At 40.7% G+C, this 19,127-nt stretch overlaps 1 protein-coding gene and 1 long non-coding RNA gene across 2 annotated transcripts; both read right to left on the reverse strand.

Annotated features, from left to right (window-relative positions):
- Window positions 1-804: 804 nt before the first annotated feature.
- Window positions 805-2,214, reverse strand: LOC137605759 (uncharacterized). Its single transcript, XR_011037777.1, has 3 exons — window positions 1,997-2,214; window positions 1,080-1,215; window positions 805-929 (listed from the first exon to the last, which is right to left on the reverse strand). It is a non-coding gene; the product is annotated as an uncharacterized lncRNA (long non-coding RNA).
- Window positions 2,215-5,441: 3,227 nt separating this feature from the next.
- On the reverse strand, window positions 5,442-11,232 carry LOC137606761 (trimethyllysine dioxygenase, mitochondrial-like). Its single transcript, XM_068332183.1, has 7 exons — window positions 11,103-11,232; window positions 10,856-11,032; window positions 8,092-8,371; window positions 7,788-7,907; window positions 6,754-6,990; window positions 6,330-6,465; window positions 5,442-6,152 (listed from the first exon to the last, which is right to left on the reverse strand). Exons 1-7 carry the CDS (start codon window positions 11,230-11,232, stop codon window positions 6,021-6,023), a joined length of 1,212 nt encoding a protein of 403 aa, XP_068188284.1. The 3' UTR covers window positions 5,442-6,020.
- Between the last annotated feature and the right edge of the window lie 7,895 nt (window positions 11,233-19,127).

The following is a 19,127-nucleotide window of genomic DNA, read 5'->3' on the forward strand; positions in this document are numbered from 1 at the left end:
AAGGTAGAGAGAACAACGAACACCGAAACTGACTCTGTCTCGTGTTTTTCCCTGTTTATTCAGGTCTACCTGGAAGAGCAGTTTAAAATATAATCTGTTTACTAGCCACACCCCTGGGGCGTGTAACACTTTGATCAAATAATGTCCCATCAAACATCCTTGTGTGATTTTTACTGTCAAGATATTTATTATGTTACACATATTATAACTCTGCTTTGAAAGGTTCATCAACTGTTAAGACAGAAAATCAGAACAATCCTGCCAGATCATTTACTTTCACTAGGCAGTTCCGGGTTCGCATCCCTGTTAAGCCGCATAACAGTGCATTTTGTAATGAATAGTCCAAAATGTAATAAATTTTTCATTTCATTTTGTAATAAACTCCCCCAACGCATTTTGTAATAAATTTTGCCGCATTATGTATGGATCTTGTGTTTTCATGTGTTTAAAACTATTGTCCAGTCCTTTAGGCAGTCATTCAGTAAGTCAGTCAGTCAGTCAGTCGGTCAGTCAGTCAGTCGGTCAGTCTGCCTGTCCTATAATTTCATATAGCCTCTTCAATAAATCTTGTAATTGGCTTGAATCTGGAATAATTTATAATAATTACACAATTCATAATAATTACAGAATTTCCCTCAGAAGTACTACAGTTATGTCTTGTCTTACTTTGTTTCGTGTTCTTTCTGGGTTCAAGGAGTGCATTGTCGAGGAATAAAATGTCAAAAATTAATAGTATTTTATTACATTGAAAATGATATATGTTAATTAATAAAGCACAGATGGGAACAGAGTCAGGATCAGGCCTGCAGACCAAAGCAGCGTGCAGAGCTGAGGACGTCGTCTCTGGTCAGGTGGTATCCCCAGAGCTCCCTATGTCCAGTGAAAGACTCCCTCCCATGCAAGACACGCTAGTTATCCAAGAAAAACATCTGATGAAGGCAAGTGATGACAAAAATCATTAGTTTGCTTTAAATTCCACTCACACTGATATTTTTCTGTCATCTTTTTAACTCTCCTAAAGAAGTAAAATGACATTTTTTTTGAAGAGATATTCACACTTGAAGGTTTAGCCTACTTACCTTTCCTGGAGTTAGTTCCACCAACAGTTGATTCTCTGGTCGCCTCAGTTCTGTTGTCAGGTCTCCATGAACCACATACCATCGCTGAAGAAGGTAATGGGGGATGATGTTTATCATTTTTCTGGAGTTATTGTTCCTGTTGAAAAAATACATATACAGGTGATCCTCAATCTACGAGCACAGTTGGTTCTGAGAGGTTGCTTGTAAACTCCATTGTTTGTAAATCATTATTTATTAAATTCCTTTTTATAATTGCCATTTAAGATCATTTAAATGGCAGTACTACTCTAAATATGAAATACTATTCCCTAAGACTTACTATAAACAATTACAGAGCAAAAAAACAACACATAAATGGAAAAAAAAAAGTGGCCCGGTACTCCTCAATAGCAGGCTGACAAAGTAAATTCCCCATGGAGAACAAAAAAAAGTATTATCTCTAGTCAACTCTAAAAAGAGTTGTGGACAGTTTAAGAAAAACTAGTCTATGATTAAATGTGTAACAGACAAATAAGATCTTATGAACAATATAACTTATCCAGCTTGGGGGAACTGTAGCCACGATTACCAGATATTCACAATAACCTTAATGTAGCACATCATCTCCACATAGAATGTACTCATAAATGTCTGAATTAAGTACTATATTTACATCCATGTGTTTGAATAACAGTTTAGCTTTGAGATGAAGCCAAACTAAGATGGGCACTTTCGTGTTTTCATTCAAATTTTTACTCTATTCACTTACTTAGTTTGAGTTTTCTTCTGTTTCATTCACTGGATTTGGATGAAAGACTATATTTTTAAATGTGTTAATTATTTTTTATATTATTGTAGTATAAACTGGAGTAAATGTACTCATGCCGGATGGACAGACGGGTGAGCAGCTCAAAGTTTTCAGGTGACCTCTCTCGTACTTTTTCAGCAGCATAGAAGCCATCCACCAGAATCGTCCTACCCCCAGTTCCGTCACGCTTGAGGCAGTGAAAGACCTGGATTCTGTAACAGCAATGTATGTATTTTTCAGACATATTGTTTTAACATATTACATAGGACTGGTGTTGAAACGCTCATTACTAAATAATGAAGAAGAAGAAGGTTTTTTATATATTACAAAAACCCTTTAATCAGATGCAATTTATTTACTTAAGTCCTTCAAAAAAAATCATGAATAAAAATACATGTGATTTAAAAAGATACATCAATACAGTATACTGTATATTCCATCAGAAAATTAGTAAATGTAAGTTGATCTTCAACAAAAGTGCAGACAACATTTTTATTGCACCAAGATTTTTTTAAAACTGTCTACAACTTTTGTCATTTTATCAAAACCAAACTACTTTTAGATGATATCTGGTGTTGCAACAAGAACTGCAGCTGCTTCTTGAATTGTATTGTTTTCGATTTTCTTCTTTCTGGTCACACTAATTGTGAGTATAGCTTCACCAGAAATGATCTTTATAAGCTGTTTTCGATTCATGTTTATGTACCAAGCACCGTGAATAAAATTTCTAATATTCAAATTTTCACTGAACAAATTAAAAGCATTCATTAAAAGATTGAAGAGTCTTTTAAACTAAAAAAAACAACAACATAAAAACTATCTCACAATCGCAACTGAAAGGACACTGGTGTACCACAGTAGGGTTAAAAACATTGAGATAAAAGCATTGGAAGTGGCATCATGTAAATCTCTCCACTGAAGGTCAGCTGTTTTTTTCCTAAGGTCAGGTTGGCATAAAAGTCTACAAGGTGGGTCTGGTGCATTTCCCTTAATTTTGCTGGTTCAGGCAGTAGGTCTGTTGCCTGCCTATTTAAGGCGTGTCTTTTCTGTTCAGTGCTGTCACAGTGTTTTTCAGTAATCCCTTGTAGCAGAGTATCGTGTATGCCAATTGTTTACTGTTTTACCTGACCACCTTCTGTACGACCCCGAGTTTAGCTTTGCCTTGTCTGTTCTTGTTTCGGTTTTGACCTCTTGCCTGTTTGACGACGATTTTTGGATATCCCACTGGTATTGTACGCTCCAAGTTTTTCCTGGCATTTGAATTTGGACTGATTAAATGATTTGGATTTTGACTTTTGAACTCTCGTACCTGGTTCCTTGTGCAACCGTAACAGGTCACTCTTACATCAGGCGCCACAAAGAGATAAGAATTCTATCAGGTGACGCCACGCCAAAGATCTTGCAGGTTGTAAGGCAGCATTCCAGTGTAAACATTCTGCTTACCCATCTGAGCTGACAGAAACAAACACACAGAACCAGTCTAATCATAGTAGTCAAGCTGAAGTAAGTGTCCCAGCCAGGCTTTGCTGAGCGGGACTAAAAGGGAGACCAGACTTAAGTAACAGAGTTTAAACTAACTAAATCAAAGTGTTATCTTAAATTGAAGTCCACTGCAAGCTGGGATATTAAAAACCCTCTGCTGTATCGCGGTTACCACAGTGGACACCTACTGAACATCTTTTTTTTTTTAAATTCATTGGTTTCTAGGGTGGAACCTTATATCAGCCTCTAGAGTGCTATCTGCTGTCAGAGTCTATTGAGGTCAATTCAGTGGAGAGTCTGTGTAACTGAGAGTAAATTTTCTCTGAATCCAAGACTGCTGTTAATCAGCTCCACCTGCTGCCCACTGCTAGCATATCATGTCAATCCTCCCATGGTAAAAAAAAAGAAAAATAAGATGATATACAGTAACATCTAGGGAAGGCTATTATCTGTTTGAAATATGACATTTTTATGTCTAATATGAAGAAAATTACAATCAACTGTGTGTCCATGGAAGTGGACATCATGCATCACCCAGTATATTTTTTTAGTATCTCATTTAATTGCGTCACTGTCTCTTGTGACGGTTTTGGTTGTAAGTCAGTGTATACATATCATATTTATTAGTTATTCATTTAAAATGTACATTTTTGAGATTATCTGTAGTTTGAGTTACCATAATAGTTACTTTATCAGAGCATTTATGGTACAGGTAAATGCAGAGCAAACAGGCTGAAGTGAGCGAATCAGAAACTCAAGAGTGAGAAACAACTGAAAGAAATCGGCAGAGGAGATTCCTGTGCTGTCATCAATAACGCAATCATTACTGTCACATGTTAGCTTAACAGTCCAGCCAGGTCCTCTCCTGTGCTTGGCCACTCCCCTGAACATGTTGCCAACAGATGGGTCAAGAAAGAAAAAATGATGCTGATGGTCCTAAAACCCTTCTCTGTGGCCATTTACTATCAACACGTGGGTGGGGTTGGTTTTGTTGACCATTATCAGGCAATGTACCCCCACAGACGTGGTACATCTCAGTATCTTTTTAATTTTTTGGATGTCACCATTGTTAATGCCTGGTGCCTCTTCTTGATGTCTGGTCTGGAAATAATGAGACTCCTCTTCAAAGCCCAATGCACTGATAAATAATGGCACCCCCCAAGAAAGCAAAGGATGAAGACCCAGTAGGACCCCACACTGCTGAAGTGTACAGCAGTCACCAAAGTAGCTTGTGAGGTCAGGTTTGGCACCGGATATCACTGGCCCCAACTGTCTGAGGTGAAAAATGCCAACAGATGCAATGACGCTGCATGCAAACAGGAGACCAAATACATCTGCATGCAATGTTGTGTGCCACTTTGTGCCCTGGACGCTTTACAAACTTTCATACAGTGTAGGTGTGTTGAACATAGAAGTGTACGGACATGCAGAGATTAAAATATCAGTGTTGAAATTTCCCAAGAATTGTTCATGTTCTTTTTAAAGTAAAAACAAACAAAGGTTTGTATATTTACAATAGAACATAAGTTAGTTCACTTTCACAAAGCTTTATGTTGAGTGCTCAGGTAGTCCACTGGATTGCATGGACATGTCTGTACCTTTATGAAAAAAGTCATATTTTTGAGGAAAAAAAATCGTTGAATTTTGTTTTTTTATGTCCTAAGGACACTATTCTCTGATTACGTTCTGCTACAGCGACTTATTAATAAATCGATAATTTGAATATATATGTGTTAATTAAAGTCATCTTAATTTCACCATGTGCAATGGAGCTGTTATTTAAGTCCTCAAAAGAACTGTCACTTTCCTTTTTGTGTTTTGAGAGTTATTTTTTATTTTCTTTTTCTTTTTTTTACCAACAATGCCCTCCAGAGCAAGCATAAGCGACGGGCATTGTTGGTTTTCTATCTGTAAAGTGCTTTGAAATGTCTTCAGATATGATTAAGCACTATATAAATAAAAGTTCATTGATTGATCAATTATCCATCAGCCAGTTATATTGTTTTGATATGCGATAGAAGCGCACACACACACGACCACAGATGTTAAGATTTATTTTTCTAACTTTCACTTGAACATCAAATAGTGTCCCATTAAGCAAAATTGAGTGACTGCTACTGTCAAGATATTTATTCATGGGGAAATTTAATAGCACAATCTAGTGTTAGTAATTCACACATGCATATATATAATAATGTGTACAGGCCCTGAACACACAAACACACACGGGCCTGTACGCATGCTGTGGTAGGAGGTAGAGTGAGGGGCAGCTCCTGCTTGGTGCGCACAAATGAGCAACTTGTAAGAGGGGACGGCGCCTTGCTCAAGGGCATCTCGGCAGTGCTCCGGGGGTGAGCTGACACCTCTCAATGTCAACTCACACTCTGGGTGTTTTTGGGCAGGAGCGGGAATCAAATCGTCGATCTTGGAACACTGGACGACCCGTTATTCCACGTGCTCTACCGCTGCGCCCCAAGGGAAAGTTATTTAATAATATTATACATGTTATAACTCTGATTTAAAGGTTCATTTTATCTTAATTTGTTTTGTGCAATTTATGGATTCAAGGAGTGCATTGTCTAGGAATAAAATGTCAAAAAATTAAAGGTACTTGATTACAATGAAATTGCTATATGTTAATTAATAAAGCACAGAAGTGAACGCAGTCAGGATCAGGCCTGCAGACCAAAGCAGCGTGCAGAGCTGAGGACGTCGTCTCTGGTCAGGTAGCATCCCCAGAGCTCCCTCTGTCCAGTGAAAGACTCCCTCCCATGCAAGACACGCCAGTTATCCAAGAAAACCATCTGATGAAGGCAAGCGAGGACGCAAATCCTTAGTTTGTATTCAATTCCACTCACACTGATATTTTTCTGTTATCTTTTTAAGTCTCTTACAGATGTAAAATGATAAACTGCTTTGAAGAGATATTCTGCTTTGAAGAGATCTTAATTCCTTTTAACAAGCACATCTATCTTTCTTACCCTTCCTGGAGTTAGTTTCAACAACAGTTGATTCTCTGGTCGCCTCAGTTCTGTTGATAGGTCATTAACAGCCACATACCATTGCTGAAGAAGGTAATGGGGGACTGTGTTTATCAGTTTTCTGGAGTTATTGTACCTGTTGGGGGAAAAAAAAAAATTATACACACACACACACACACACACACACACACACACACACACACACACACACACACACACTGTCACTCAGATTAATTCTGAATTCTATTTCATTGCATGTTTAAAATGACAATACTCCTTCAAAAGTATTGCGAGATTTCGAAAAACTTTTGCGAGATCTCGTAAAAAGATGGATCTTTTTTTTCCTCTCCATGTCACCTAAGAGGCTCCGTATATTCTAGTAGAAACTGGAGTAAATGACAATTCCGTTAAAATGTCAACATACCGGATCAGGTAAAGTTCCTTGTTCCAAGGATAGACATTAAGAACCGGTCCGATGCCTTCAAAGTGGACTTTGTGGGAGCTGTTGTTATCAATGTACTCATGCCGGATGGACAGACGGGTGAGCAGCTCAAAGTTTTCAGGAGACCTCTCTCGTACTTTTTCAGCAGCATAGAAGCCATCGACCAGGATCGTCCTACCCCCAGTTCCATCACGCTTGAGGCAGTGAAAGACCTGGATTCTGCAACAGCAATGTATGTATTTTTCAGACATATTGTTTTAACATATTACATAGGACTAGTGTTGAAACTCAAAGCTCAAGAGGAATAAGGAGATGAAGATAATTATTAATCCCTTTTTGCAGGTTCCCTCAGGGAAATTGTAAATCCAGTATATGCTGGATGTGAACTGACACATCACCAACCAGTTCAACTCTGTATCGTTGTCCACCCTGGACCTGTTCCCAAGCAAAGTCTCTGTGGATTTGGGACATTCTTCCTGGTTCAGTGTCGAGACTTGCTAATTGTCTGACGAATATATACAGTAGTTATTCTTATTACGTGCAATTATATTTTGAAAATGAAATGTTGTGGGTGACTGCTGAGAATGAATTCAAGGTTTTTCGCACCCTGGGTATCAAACATTCTTTTCTCAAAGCCAAGCGTGGTTTGGTAGCAATCATTATGTTGATTTTCATTTAAACGTTGTGCAAAGACCTTTTATCAGGTTATGAGTTCATAATTTAATATTGCTGATACTAAATTCCACCATCGGTGACCAGAATGGCCATGTAGGGAGTCATTCTGATTGTCTGCAGTCAGATGTTCATTCTTTCATTTTCATTAATTCATGTAGGGTCACTGGGGGCCGGAGCCCATCCTAGGTAAATTTAGACAGAGGGTCAGGATCCACCACACCACCCCACCAACCTCCAAAATAAAATAAAAAAGACAACCAAGTGGTTGTTGATCTTAAGACAGAGACAAAGTAAATGTACTCTAAGGAAACAAGCCTAAAATAAACTAGCACCACCCCTACCCAGTTGGTTCTTGAAAATAGGTGCCGTCTGTGTGACTTGGTAGATCCCTATAGCCGTAGGCCAAGTCAGCTCCGGAAATATCTGAACTGACGCAGAACATTTTCCCAAATGTAGTCTCCCTTTTGAAGGATAAAAGACAAAACACAAGAGGATTAGAGTGGAGTGGACTCTGACAAACATCTTCTGCATTGTTTGCTAAATCCAAATTGATAATAAAACACACATAGATAATCAAGAATATTTGCATGAGAATATCACTCATGTGAGTCTATAAGTAAACTCAGTTCAAGATTAAAAAAGTACCTGATCAGACTGACCCTCTTGACAACAGCCTCTGTGTCTTCAACTGTAGCTGGGACATTGTCTACAAAAGCGATCCCATACAGGAGATAGTTCTGAAGAAACTTCTTTAATTCTTCATCGCTGCTCATGAATGTGTCCCATTTGGCAGAGGATATGTTTGCTTTTTTATAGATGTCTGCATTCCAAAGGATACGTGGCTGAACCAAGCTCTGCTTCTTTGTCTCATAACTGTTCTCAGCCAGCCAGTTAAGGCTGTACTTTGACTCGTGACCACCAGGCCCTGGGAGACAGACACACAAAATGTGGTTATAGTAAACTTAAGGTGAAGAATGAGATAAAAAATATGATGCATGACATGATGGCGACCTTTCTTCATCACTTTGGAAATGCACGTGCTGTTTAGCGTAGCTAGCTACCAAAGCTGATACAACAGGCGCATAAAGTCAACAACTGCTCCAGAGCCCCTGACATACTATAAGTCCTTCATGAATTTATTTAAAGGAGACTGTCACCTCAACCAGCCCTGTGTCCACACTTTTTCTTAGGATTTGGTCAGGTTAGATGAGATTTATGATTTATGGTAATTACAAAGAGTAAAAGGCAAGAAAATCCAGTTTGGCATCTAAGCAAATAGATATGTGTACACCAGGAAAGGGGGAGGGGGATGCAGCTCAGTGGTAGAGCTTCGCATGTATGCTGCCCTGAGTTCAATCCCCAGCATCTGCAGCCCTAGGGGGGCACAAGCCAGTGCCAACTGTAGGCTGGTCCCAAGCCCGGACATCAAAATTACTCAAGTTACATGATAAAATAAGCTATCAGGCCATTCATGTCATGTGTAAGGCGGCCACAACTGTTTACCACAAAATTTACAGGTACGCTTCCAGAACAGCGAGTCCACATTTCATTTGAGAGGAAACACAGCATTTGTAAAGAAAAAAAGCAAAAACTTCATTAAAAACATTTTTGATTTCCTTTACTAGTGTCAAACTGTGGGACAACTTGGACAAGGAAGTTAGGAGTGTAGGAACCCTATCTGCCTTAAAGAACTGACATTTCATGGATGTAGAATGGATGTTAATGTTAGTTAAATCTTGGCCAAAAAAAAAAATAGTACTGTATATATAAAAATTCAAAAGTCTGTTGTTGTCACATAGATGGATGTGTGGAAGACAGACAGAGAGAGAGAGAGAGAGAGAGAGAGAGAGAGAGAGAGAGAGAGAGAGAGAGAGAGAGAGAGAGAGAGAGAGACAGAGACAGAGACAGAGACAGAGACAGAGAGAGAGGCTGAAGACAAGATGATTGTGGTCATCTTGTCTCCCACGAAATGGGTGAATGGAATAATTGTCACGGTTCGGCGTGGCAGTGTTGTTGTGTGGCAGGGAGAGGCCAAGCCGGTGGGTGGAGCCACGGCTCCACACCTGAGACTCATCCACACACCGTGGTGATCATCTCACCTGAACTTGTTTTGAGCTAATGACTCTAAGGCTTTTTAAGCCTGGCTCAATGAGAGGTCAGTGCTGGTTCATTGCTCATGTTTGGTTCCTGGTAACCTGTCTTGTTTTTTTCTAATTCTTGTCTGTTTGGTTCAATTTTGAGTGTCTGATTAAATCATGGATGACAGTTTTGCCTTTGGTGTCCTGCATTTGGGTCCATACCCCGACATACTTGACAAAAATTGATAGACAAAAAGAAAATACAGGATTAACCTTTGTACTTGGGCCTATCAGGTTAATCTTCTGCCTGTAATTATTGAACCAATTGATTAAGCTTTAACCCAAGAGGACTCACTGTGAAACCAATGTCACACGTGCTTTGAATATCCGTCTTTTCGTTATGAAGCTGTATGTCTGATTTTAACTCGTTAAGTCCCGAAGCGACATATACTCAACATCCTGGTATCATGACCATGTGACAATCATGTGACTGTGACACAAAGTGAACTCTCAAAAATGGCAATAAAATAATAATAAAACTAAGTTTTATTGTTCTGAAAAAAACAAACTCCAGAAATATGTTCTCTGTGGTCCACTTGGTCTGTGGTATAACCCACATCATTTTTCTGTAAGGATAAATGGGTGTGGGTTCTCTAGGGTTAACTACAGTTACAGCACAGTTTATCAATGTCCCATTTACTGTACATTCAAACCATTTCCCTAATAATAATTTCATATTTTTGTAGTCTTGTAACAAATACAAGAGTTATGCTATATTTAATAAAATAAAACGGCTGTTCAGTAAACGCATCATTTTTTTTATTTCAAAAACACAAGAAGTGTTCAATTGCTGGAATAAAGAAAACAATCACACATGTCTAGGACATGTCTAGCTCACCCCCAGAGCACTACCGAGGCCCCCTTGAGCAAGGCGCCGTCCCCCTTACAAGTTGCTCATATGGACACACCACAAAGGAGCTGGCCGCCACTCTACCTCCCCTGTGTGTGTGTTTGTTTGTGTGTTCAGGTCCTGTACACTAATATATGCATGTCAACTAACACTACAGTGTGCTATTAATTTCCCCTAGGAGATCAATAGTGTTTAAAATTAAAGTAAAAAAAAAATTAAATCCATAAACCATGTTGTGCAGAAAACCACAGTGATGGTGCTGACATACAGACCACATGCACAACAATGTATTTTCCTACAATACAAAATCTGAATTAATTTAAAATACAAGCAGCACCTCTGAATTGCAGCCTTTGTAATATTAATTAAACAGACACCTATTTTTCCAGTTGTCCAAAGACTGAATTGATGCCGGACTTACATGTGAGAATGAGATGGTCATCCTGCACAGCTGTGTCCACAGGGCGGATGGAGAGGTCTATACTCCCGGTGTCAATGGTTCTCTGGTGGGTGTTGGAGTTGTATGAAGCGGCAGAGCGGCAATGATCCCGCAGCCACACGTAGTTAAAGCGCATCGATGTCCCTCCACAGTCGAGCACTGGTGATTTCATCAACATTGAGCATGATCTACAAATACTTCAAAAGTTTTGCGATGTCACTGAACTCACCCAGACAGTCTTCAAGTGACTGACAAGTCACAGAAGTATATGCACAGCTCTGTCTCCTGTGTCCCCCGGCTAGATGACGCAGCTTCTGCGGGCTCAACGCCCGAGAAAGAGTCCTCAACACGGACAACATAACGGCCCGCAATACCAGCTTGGATCAATTCCAAAAATGAACACAGATGTGTAACCATGACTCCGTTTTATTAGATCACTGCACTGACGTCAAAGTCCCCATCAGACTCCACCCATACATGGAGTTCATAACAAAATGTGTAACACATTTTTTAAGAACAAGAAGAAGAAGACGAACAACAAGAACAACAAGAAGAAATTCACTTTACTTATCTCCATGAAATTATCTATTACAAATTATCTATTATGTGTGTACAGGCCCCGGAAACAAACAAACACACACACACACACACACACACACACACACACACACACACACACACACACACACACACACACACACACACACACACACACACACACACACACACACACACACACACACACACACACAAGAGGCATGTAAGAGTGCAAATTAATACAGTGGGAGGCAGAGTGACTGGCAGTACATTTGTGGTGCACCCAGGGTGGGCGCCTTGTGGGGGCTATGCTCAGGCCCCCGAATTAGCAACTTCTGCTCCTCAGTCAAAGACCTAGTGAAGTGAGCTAGTGCCGCCCCATATTATATTTTCTCGAGCTGAACATCAAGTACAGTCCCGTAATTGCTACCTAAACATTGTCACCACCATTTGTGTGTCTGACACACGCGAACTGACACATATTCACACACATTTATTTAATCCACTCGTGAATTTGTGAGTCAGATTGATTTCACATTAAACATTGTGTTAGAATAATGTATGTAATTTATCTCATATTTACTCTTTTATACTCCTTTAACCATATAATCTACTCTTTTATATCCCTTTAATCATATAACCTCATATTTACTCCATTGTATTCCTTTATTTTTTATCATACACAGCATAACCAAATAAATGCAAATGTCTGTGTAAGTGTATTGCTATGTATTTGAGTTCTCTTCCAGGGAGAAGAGATCAGCAGGGGGACCACCAGAGTGATAGTGAAGACCTGTTTAGCATGACTTTGTCTTTCTTGATTACATCATTCCAGGTGTTGAACAGTGTGAACCTCGAATTGCTAAATAAGGAATGACAATTGTTGTTATCAAGAAGACTTTGTCTTTCTTTGTTACATCATGCCAGGTGTTGATTACATCACTTTTTCGTCCCCCATCCCTTAGAGAATGAATGTAAATAGGGACAGCCCCAAATAAAAAGAGGGTTCGGCAGAGAGATGTTGGGAGCGGATAGACATCTGTAACTGGGCACATCTCTGTCCGTTTCCCCTCGCGAGTCTAACTGTTGTCTTCTCCTTTTTGAGGGTGTTTTGAATGTTTTAGGTTGCCTGAACCTGACACATTGATCCATCAATAGACTCAAGACTAAGCACCCAAGCGAGACCACATCCAGTCAGGAGTAGAGCTCCCTTCCTCTATTTGGTGATGACCCTACACTAAAACCTTACTTTTGTCAAGAAGAAGAAAGAAGAAAGTCCACTTTATTGTCCCCTACAGGGAACTTGTCTTTCTCACTCCACACTACACTTACATGCAGTTACATATGTGTTAAATCATGCACACATACATAGTTGTATAAAGGCCCCTGAAACACAACACACTAGGGGACTGTGGGCATGCAATTAGTAACATCAAACAGTAAGGGGAGGCAGAGTGATGGGATTGCGTCCTGAAGAGGAGTCCGACTTACTGGCTCCACAGCGCGTTCGTTAGATGATCAGAGACGATGTTTGGAAGTTCGTGGTACTTTACTTCCAGAGCTCCGGGTTGTTCGCCAATATTACAGAACAATGGTGAATGTGTTACACACTTCAATGAAGTCCTGAGTCCATAGAGGTGTGGTTGGATTTTGATTTTACTGGACAGTCTGCAACACAATTCGTACGCACACACCATGAGACACGTTCTGTCCAGCCATCTCACTCAATACAACTACCGCGCGTACTGACTTCTTCATTGAGTGACTGGCGGTAATCTGCTACTCACTGGGGGTATCGCCCTCTTGTGGCTCAACGGTGTTATAACGTTGTGTTCTTGGCAGGGAAGACATAAGAAATACTATTTGACTATAAAACATTACAAAAACAAAAACAAAAAGGAAATACACTTGCAAGAACTGTCATTCCTTTTAACTATTTTTAACTTGCAATCTCCTCGTGAACCTGAGCGGGACCAAACACAATGACCCAGAACAAATGACCAGAAAATAAACACACACAAAAATAGGGGGTGGCTTTGCCTTATCTTACAAATGTAGTATGAGAAAGACAAATTCTTATCTCAAGACAGTGGTATTTATACTGTTGAAGACAGGCATGATGTCACATGACTCTTTTACAGGGATGCAATTAATTTCTAAAGGGACAGTCTGAGAAAGAAATGGTGAAGGGACAGTGTTAGGCCCTGTCCACACCATGAAGGAACTTTTTATCTGTGGCATACTTCTCCATAGTCCTTGTCGATTAGGACAATCGCAAGCAAAATGACCTTCCTCCACACACATCCAAGAACTATGGCCACTGAAGGCAGTAAAACCACCCCAGTGACCACCACAACTCCAACCTGCACCCCAATGTCCCATAAACTGTTTGAAGATTACATGCTGATGACGGGTCTGAATGAAAAAGGAAAAGATGTGCAGGCAGCAACCCTGCGTCAGGTGATGGGAAGTGAGTGTCAACAAAACACAACTTGGGACATTCAGTGGAGCAGGCGAAGGACTCCACGGCCATTCTTGATGCTTTGAAGGCGCGCATTTCAAGCCAGCCAGGAATGTTATATTCGAGAGGTACATCTTCGGCAACTGCAAGCAAGACGAGGGGGAACCCTTTGACGCGTTCGTAACGCGTCTAAGAGAGAAGGCTGCGTCCTGTGAGTATGGAGAGCGTGGTCACTGGAGTCCCAGACAGACTGCGGTTCAAGCACCAGACAGCTAAGCTCTGGTATGACAAGTCAGCCAGAGACCTGCCCAAGCTGTGCATTGGACAGGACATTAGAATGAAGCCTCTGCCCGGGGACAGGACAGGCAGGTGGAGAAGAGGAGTTTGCATGCAGCAAGTGGGTCCCATATCATACCTGGTGGATGCTGAAGGGACATACTACCGGTGGAACCGAGTGGACCTGTGACCAGCAGAGGTGGGAGGACCAGGGTGCAACTCTGAGCAGCACTACAAGCAACAAAGCAGCCCGCCTATCGAGCAACCCAGTGGTTCACTTGGAGAGGCAGTGGATAAGGTTGTGGACTGTGGCACTAGTGCCCAGAAAACCAGGCCGCCAAGGCAGAGTGTTCATCACCAACCCATGGGTGATTCCCCGCCCACACCGGGGCACAGGACACCCAGCGGCAGGCTGGTGAAGGTGCCAAACAGACTGTATCTATAGAATGGTATTGATATGAGGTGTTGTTTAAAAAAAAAAAAAAAAGGAAAGAAAATAAAATAAAAAGAGATGTATTGTGTTTGGAAGTTATTTCACTTGAATTCATGATACAATACAGTTAAATTATCAGTTGCACTATGGGCTATGTTAAACTGCTGTTTAAAAAAAAAGGGGGAGATGTTATGGGAGAGTTCTATAGGTTAAACCCCCCCCAGTGTTTACACGTAAATGGTACAGCCCAGCAGAAAAAGGAGGAAGTGTATTTGTTGTTCTCGAGCGCCAGTTCTGAATACAGTCTGTGCACTGACATGCCTCACGTATCCTGTCCGTTTATTGCACACAAACAAGTACCTGTCCTGCAGTAAATTATGCAATTTCCTCCGGGATTAATAAAGTATCTATCTATCTATCTATCTATCTATCTATCTATCTATCTATCTATCTATCTATCTATCTATCTATCTATCTATCTATCTATCTATCTATCTATCTATCTATCTATCTATCTAATCTTATGCACTTCTCTCAACCACAAACGACCTCCTGATGAAAGGGGCGGTACTTGGGAAGCTATGTTCGAGGCATCTGAAAAAGACCAGGGCTTATGTTGCAAGACGCAGACACCACTACTGTCTGCGTCTTGACGCGCCAGTAGTGGTGCCATAAATCCTTTAGTTTGACTATGCATGTGGGGGGTGCACCGGAGACTGCAACTCCCCCCTCTGCTCTGGTATCTGCATGACTCTCTCTGACATCAGTAACACTGTCACACTCAGCACATTTAATCATCTCAGTCATTTTTCAAATTCAGCTCTTCCTCTATTTTTTTCTTTTCTTTTATTCCCTCTTCAAGTCCTTGCCAGGACACCGAATACAACAAACGGAGAGTGTCTTCTTCCTCTTCTGATGACTTACCATCAGATTTATCCTCAGAGTCGGTCTGTAACTGTCTAGTGTCACGTGACATGTCAGGGTCAGTTTTAGGTGTTAATTTAGTCTCTAAATTAGCAGTACGTATTGTATGTCGTCGTTCAAAGATTCTACTTTCCTGCTCTCATCCTTCCAGTACACGACACTCTAAATTCTTCAAATTACTTTTCAATCTATGTGTCAGACGCTCTCTCATGTCATTGTCAAAGGCATGTCGCTTATAGAGTTCCTTAAATTTTGCTCCAAGTTTCCGATTACCATTGCTATCACAACCATCTATCTCCTTTATATAACACCAAATTTGCAGCCAGACCAATTGGACGTATGACTGTTCTAAATTTATTAAAAGACTCAAGCAGTCAACGGGCGCGCCTCGCTGCAGTTGAGAGCCCCATCACAGACACCGACTTTATAGATTCAATCTTTGCCACAGATGATTTCTCTGCTTCAGCCATAAAATAAAACAAATCCTTCTTGGATTTCATCAATGGAAACATACCTTTTTCCTGATAAATTTGAAACACTTTTTTATTGCAGTTTTCTCAAAATTTTGTCTTTTACGGCTCATCCGACAAACCAGCATAATAAATCTTAAAAGCGGATTCCAGCTGGTCACCCAGTGTAACCCCCCTGGATGCTCCCACTCAATATCCAGGTCAAACCACTCGGTTTCTCTATGAAATTCAAACTCCATTCTTAACTATTTCTGATGCCAACAAAATTTCTCACGATGGAAAAAAATTACGCACACTGTATTCCTTGAACGGGCTTATTTTGCGCTCAGCCTTAAGAAGGAACAAATGAAACAAACAACAATCTCCCGCTGGCACTCTCACTCACTTTCAGTCTCACAGACACATACAAAACACACATCTGTTGGCCAACTCAGAACTACACACACAATAAAACAACAGTGATCACGTTTCTTTCCCCACACTATTGGGCAGTGCTTCTGACTCTGCTACTCTCTACTACATCTCTCATGTGCACTCCTGTCCCTCAACAACTATATTCTAACTTTCTCCTACACCAATTCTAAAAACAGCAGTAACTCCGACTCCGCTTTACTTCACTACGTGCACTCCTACACTGTCCCTAAGTTTACAACACTTCTCTTCATTTCTCTTTCATCTCTTTTCCTACACTAAGTCACCAGAACGACCAATCGTCAAAATTGAAAGAGTGGCAGTCTAACACAGGAAATGCAGAGCCCAGTATGAAGAACAGGTGTCTTCTTACCTTTTAAAGGTGGGGGGGCCCCAGACTCTGTATTTCTGAGCGGTAGAGACGTCTGCTCTACCGCTGAGCCACTGCCAACCCCAGTGCCGTCAAATTTATTCATTATTCATCTTTATTATATTATATGGCATGGCATCACACCCTGAGTGTACCCTGCCTCACGCCCCAAGTCCGCTGGGATAAGCTCCAGGAACCTCCCAACCCGCAACAGCAGATAGAGCGGGTAATGAAGATGAATGACTGAATAATCAACCATATGTCTGGAGATAAATTCAATAATCATTGGTTACAATATATAATTATATTTAAGGACCATTTTATTCAGTGTAGACTGGATGACGGCTTTAATCAAAAATGGCCTGTGATAAAAAAAAAATAAAAAAAATAGGATGATAGTGTGAAAGTGTGAAAGTAATAGTGTGAGCTCATGCCGGGGGCCCACCTCAGTCCACCCAAGTCTTGGACTGGGGACCAGAAGTCTCCATATTGAGACCCAAGGGGGTCAAAATACTTGGAGTGTGAGATGGCAGTGGAAGGTGTCAGCTCACCCCGAGCGCTGCCGAGGTACTGTACCCTCGAGCAAGGCAACCCCTCCCACCTCCCACAAACTGCCCACTGTGTATAAATTGCATGCCTAAAGCCCCATTGTGTGTGTGTGTTTGTTTGTGTGTGTGTGTGTGTGTGTGTGTGTGTGTTTTTCAGGGGCCTGTAAACACACATGGATACGTATGCATATCCAATATATATGTATTAAAAGACTGAAAAGATCATTTCCCCAAGCAGATTATTAGAGCATATTCTTCTTCTTCTTAAAAGCACAGACTGGGTGAAATGGTTCTCTGTACTCCTCAAAGTCAGAGTAACATTAGAGTCTGCTAAAGTTAAGCTAATTATCATTGTAACTTGATTTGGCACATCTGTCCTTTTACAACCCAATTAATAACTTTATATCAATGAAATGGAGAGGTCTACATTTGTAAAATACAAATCTAGCATATGTCAATAATTAGAAAAAACATGTAGGTTATATATAAGTATAGACTTTCCATTTTTACAATAAAAATTATGATTAAGATGAGATAAAATAAGATAATCCCTTATTCGTCCCATAGTGGGGAATTTTTCAATTTATTATATCTTTGAAATTGCCATTTGTGACTATAATGTACACAGTTCATTTTTAAGTTATATTTTCTAATTGTAAAAATTAAACTAGACAGGTTGTTCTACCAAGGACAGCTAATGTGCTGGAATCACCATCAAGACAACTGCCCTGCCTTATTTTGTTTTCATTTAGCCCAGTGCTCCCCCTTTGGACTCTGTGGTAATGCCATATTTACGGGTATTGGAAACTTAAAGGGAGCCTACTAAGTGGTTACATAGAATATATATAAATATATTCAAAAAACACATTTTTATTACAATGTAGATTAATTTGAGCTAGTTATGAATCATGGTTCTGTAATTGTTTGCATTATTAACGTATTTCTTCTTATCAACTCCACTTTTCTGAAAAGAAGATCAGAATCAAAATCAGAGTCTTTATTTGTCATGCTGACACACATTTTCACATGGGACAGTACAAAATACAGTAAGCCCGGTCGATAAATAAGATAAATAAGTTAAGCAAAACAAGAAAAAAGTTTAAAATGTAAGATAAATAAAGTGTAAAGTGTCTGAACAGCAATTTATTTACAATGTAGCAGCTTAAGTGTGTAGGCGCTCAGTCTATTGCATTTGAAGAAGCACCATATTGCACCAAGTCCCCATGTGTTCGTGGTGACATACAGGGCGCCGCGAGGGTGACTATAGAGCAGCACAGGAGTTCAGCTGTCTAACAGCCTCTGGAAAGAAGCTGTTTTTCAGCCTAGTGCTCCGTAGTCTCCTGCCTGAGGGGAGGGGTTGGAGTAGACTGTGTGCTGGGTGGGTGAGTTCTGCCATGATGTGGTTGGCCCTACTTCTACACCTATTCATGTGGATTTCTGTGGTGGTAGGTAGGCCACCCCCTACAGTCATCTGTGCAGCCTTCACAACCCTCCGCAGAGCTTTCCTGTCTGCTGCAGAGCAGCTGCCGTGCCACACAGGTGGTGAGGATGCTCTCCATCACACCTCTGCAGAAGGCCTTCTGGACGGGACTCCCCAATCCAGCACGCCTCAGCTTCCTGAGGAAGTAGAGCCACTGGTGGGCCTTCCTAAGCAGGTAGGAGGTGTTACAGCTCCAGGTGAGGTCCACAATCACAGTGTTATCGGAGTACTTCTGTATGTGGCATGTAACCGAGTTGTGCTTGAAGTCCGATGTGTAGAGAGTGAAGAGAATGGGCGAGAGCACGGTCCCCTGTGGCGCCCGTGTGCTGCTGGTCACCATAGAA

This window comes from Antennarius striatus, chromosome 13, assembly GCF_040054535.1.
Source record: "Antennarius striatus isolate MH-2024 chromosome 13, ASM4005453v1, whole genome shotgun sequence".
In the NCBI taxonomy this organism is placed as follows: Eukaryota; Metazoa; Chordata; class Actinopteri; order Lophiiformes; family Antennariidae; genus Antennarius; species Antennarius striatus.

Coding starts and splice junctions, on each gene's coding strand:
- LOC137606761 (XM_068332183.1), bottom strand. CDS start 11,232: ATGTTGTCCGTGTTGAGGACTCTTTCTCGGGCGTTGAGCCCGCAGAAG. Junction 11,033..11,102: donor GTCACTTGAAGACTGTCTGG/GTGAGTTCAGTG, acceptor TGAAATCACCAG/TGCTCGACTGTGGAGGGACA. Junction 6,153..6,329: donor TGAAACTAACTCCAGGAAGG/GTAAGAAAGATA, acceptor TGCCTTCATCAG/ATGGTTTTCTTGGATAACTG.